At 39.2% G+C, this 4,386-nt stretch overlaps 1 protein-coding gene across 1 annotated transcript in view; it reads left to right on the plus strand.

Annotated features, from left to right (window-relative positions):
- LOC119417840 (midasin) overlaps window positions 1–1,992 on the plus strand; it is a gene marked incomplete at its 3' end in the record, with an annotated part of 96,557 nt that extends 94,565 nt beyond the window's left edge. The window contains 2 exon segments of the mRNA XM_037685094.1: window positions 1,622–1,695; window positions 1,878–1,992. Of these exon segments, the coding sequence (XP_037541022.1) occupies window positions 1,622–1,695; window positions 1,878–1,992 (189 nt within the window).
- Between the last annotated feature and the right edge of the window lie 2,394 nt (window positions 1,993–4,386).

A 4,386-nucleotide genomic window follows, 5' to 3' on the forward strand; every position in this document is an offset into this window, starting at 1 on the left:
TTACATGTTCATACTTTACATGTTCATACTTTACATGTTCATACTTTACATGTTCATACTTTTCAGTTCATACTTTACATGTTCATACTTTACATGTTCATACTTTACATGTTCATACTTTACATGCTCATACTTTACATGTTCATACTTTACATGCTCATACTTTACATGTTCATACTTTACATGTTCATACTTTTCAGTTCATACTTTACATGTTCATACTTTACATGTTCATACTTTACATGTTCATACTTTACATGTTCATACTTTACATGTTCATACTTTACATGCTCATACTTTACATGTTCATACTTTACATGTTCATACTTTTCAGTTCATACTTTACATGCTCATACTTTACATGTTCATACTTTACATGTTCATACTTTACATGCTCATACTTTACATGCTCATACTTTACATGTTCATACTTTACATGCTCATACTTTACATGTTCATACTTTACATGTTCATACTTTTCAGTTCATACTTTACATGTTCATACTTTACATGTTCATACTTTACATGTTCATACTTTACATGTTCATACTTTACATGTTCATACTTTACATGCTCATACTTTACGTGCTCATACTTTACATGTTCATACTTTTCAGTTGGCCAACATTTCTAAAAAACAACAACTTTTATACTGAATTTGGGGTTTTCATTCGTTGTCAGTTATAATCATCAACATTAAAAGACAAACATTTTAAATATATCAGTTTGTGTGTAATGAATGAATATAATATATAAGTTTCACTTTTTGAATGGAATTACTGAAATAAATCAACTTTTTCATGATGTTCTAATTTTATGACCAGCACCTGTAATGTAATATTAGATGATTTTTTTTTCAATAAATAAATGACCAAGTAGAATATTTTTGTCTCATTTGTTTAACTGGGTTCTCTTTATCTACTTTTAGGACTTGTGTGAAAACCTGATGATGTTTTAGGTTATATTTATACAGAAATATAGAAAATTAAAAAGTCTTTACAAACTTTCAAGCACCACTGTATCCTGTGAACCACTGGGTAGATTTTTAGGAAACTTTCAAAAAGTCATCATTAGGTGCACGTTCAATTGCTGCTTAACAGTTGGGGTGAAATCCATTCAAGATGGCCACCAAAGCCAGCTGACATTGGTATCAACAAAAAATAAGTCTAACTCAAATTTACAAACATTGAACTACATTTGGAGTGGTAGTAGCTGAGAGTCATTCACCACACAGACATCTTTTCAACAACTTATAAAACTTTTAACTGTTGGAGCCGACCCTGTTCATCTGTTAGCAAAACATCTCATCAATCACCTGACACATTTGAATCAAACTCTCAAAGTAATCATTGGATGTACATCAGTCTAACATGGCCACCACAGCTAAGGAGCCTTTTGTTTGTAACTTTGTCAGTTTTACTGCTCCTGAGCTAAACTTTGATGTGGTAGTAGCTGAGCGTCATCCTCAACATACTGACAGTTTAAAACTTAACATGTTTCACCGGCTTTTCTTAGTTTCATTGAACAGTTATTACACTCGGATAAATAATCTTTTGAAGTTCATCGCCGCCTCCTCCCACAACACAAGAAGAAAATTCAATCAGTGATGTTTGTGTTGCAGCTGGCGTTTGAATCTCTGTCAGTGATCGTCAACGCTCTCACCCTGCTGGAGGTCGGACAGGTGTCTGTGTGCAGGTGAGAACAGGGCAAGTTTTGTGCGTTTGCTCCAAACATTGAGATGATCAGAGATGTGAAGGAGTCCAGAGTTCTGTACGTGGAAACAAGAAGCACCACAGTGAACAGAAAGCGAGGAACGCTGACTCGTGTTGTCAGGTAGATGTAACTGATGATGAACGTGCCGTTTGTGATGTGTTCAGCTTTGGTGAGCAGGTGCAGCTGCTGCATCCCTTCCAGCAGCAGTTCAACGATGCGTCGGGGGCTCGGATCCTCAGACTCTGTCAGTTCCAGCAGAAGAAGACCAGAATAGCTCAGGTGAGAACTGTTCATTCACCAAACACTCCTCAGACCTGGTGGGCACCTCCTGTAGCACCTGATGGCTTCAGTCAGGGGACATTCTCTTGTGGAAGCTGTGAATCTGGTTATTGATTGTAACTCAAGTGGATCAAAACTCTTTACCCCCCCTGGTAAAATTTCTGGTTTTTGTTATGCTGGTGTAGATTCTCACTCAGAATAAAAACAAATAAAAAACTAAACCGTGCCAAAAAAAACCTGAAGTGCGACTAATTCTACATTTCACTTCCCTACCTAATCTGCCTCTGGCCAGATGTTGTTTTAGATCTTTTTGGTTTTACTGGTGCTTCTGGCTCTCCTGACCTTCTATGTTTTAGGAGTGAGCTGAGTTATAATCTAAGAGACCCTAAGAACTAAACCCAATAAATCATTTCAGATCAGATCTTATTGAAAGTTACTAAAGACCCAAAGTCACAGCTGTGGGAGGGGTGGTCAGACAGTCCAGAAGGTATCATGTTTTATTTTCAAGTTAAGAAAGTAATGACTTTAAGCCATATAAACGGTCCAATAAGACCCAAAGCAGAAGTGGTCTAAGACTGGATTCCTGGGGGACACCTCTAGTGAGGGGAGCTGAAGAGCAATCCAGTATAAAGGTCTGGTCTTTTAAGAAAGACTGAAACCGTTTAAGGGCTTTTTCCTCATTTTTACTGCATTTGAAGACTTTAAGTGTTTAACGTTTAAAGCTGCAAATTAAATTAAAATATGATGAACAGTTTATAAATGACATCATCGTAGGACAGTTCTGACCAGACAGGAACGTTACAGTTGCTCTTGATTTTCTCTGCCTGTGAAAACATTCTTCATGTGCACGTGGTGAAACTTGTGCATCTTAAACATTGAGCCCAGCTCTGGATGAGGTGAAACTTCACTTAAAAGATTTCTGCAGACAAGCTGAACGTTTTCAAAACAGCTTCTGCGCCGAGCTAACTTTGTGATCATCTCAGCTTAGAACAGTTTGATGTTTAAACTGCAGAAGTGTAAAAGGACCAGGCTAAAAAGTAAAAAAAAAAACATGTTCAAGCTGACAAATGGCTGTCACTCCCTGACTGCCATGTTAATAAGGCTGGCAGAAGCGGACTGAAAAGTAAGGCTCAAATAACCAGTCGCTGAGTGAGAATTCGAGTCAGAGCTTAAAGGTTCTTGAACTTTCATGCATGTGTTTTTATGTTTCTGTCGTGGTTTATGTGACTCAGACATGACAAGTAAAAAAAACATTTTTTTGTTGTTTTGAATATCTGAATATTAGCAGCTAAAATAAAACTGAATCTGTGTTAATAAGACAGCACACTGTCTGAACACAGGGTGGGTGGAGAGAAATATGTAGGTCCTACAGCAGTGAGACACATTGGGTGAAAGGAGACACAAATAGTGTATTTTGACCCTGATGCATGCTCAATAATCCAGATAGAAAAATCCAAAAAGGTTCAATCTGGTCCTCTGGACATTCAAAAAACAAAAAACAAAACAAAGCAAAAAAATATAGAAACGTTTCGTCTCTCATCCAAGAGACTTCCTCAGTCTGAGGAGCTGTATTCAGCTCAGTCTCTTAAATAGCACCTTCTCAGAGTGGATCAACCAGTTTGCTGCTGACAACCAAAACCAGCTGCTCACATGATCAAGAAGGACCATCAGCCTAACAATGGATCATTAGCACACTGATGGCTGTTTACTGTTCACAGAGGGCTGAGTGATACTAGCAATCACAGCATTGTAAGAGGGGGACAGTTGAACCCGGAGGCCTCCACCCCGTTTAATGATGGACGATTTCTTTTCACAAAGATGGCCTCCTTTACTCCTCTCTCAAACCATTGTTCCTCTCTGTCCAGGATGTGAACATCTTCATCCCTGAAAGAGTGACCGCTGGCCTGGAGATGAGTGTAGACCGCAGAGTCCTGGCCTGATGATGTTGATCTTCTGTGCTGGTCCATCCTTTTGGCCAGTGGCTGTTTAGTTTCCCCGATGTAAGACTGATCACAGCCCTCCTGACACTGAACAGCATACACAATATTACTCTGTTTGTGCCGGGGGACTGGATCTTTGGGATGAACCAGTCTTTGCCGTAATGTATTTTGGGGTTTAAAAGCCACTGGGACGTTATGTTTAGAAAATAAACGTCTCAGTTTCTCTGATACTCCCTCAACATACGGAATGACCACTGGTCTGGGTCTGGGTTCCTCCTTTTCACCTGATGGCTGACTGGAGTCCTGTTTGGGTTTCTTCTCTGCTTTCAGTAAGGCCCAGTTAGGATATCCACATTGCTCTAGAGCCTGTCTTGTGTGGGATTTCTCCTTCTGCCTGGCTCCTGAGTTAGTGGGGACGCTGTCTGCTCTGTGATACAGAGTCCTGATGACTCCT

Source organism: Nematolebias whitei, chromosome 12, assembly GCF_014905685.2.
Source record: "Nematolebias whitei isolate Nwh7 chromosome 12, NemWhi1, whole genome shotgun sequence".
Taxonomy (NCBI): domain Eukaryota; kingdom Metazoa; phylum Chordata; class Actinopteri; order Cyprinodontiformes; family Rivulidae; genus Nematolebias; species Nematolebias whitei.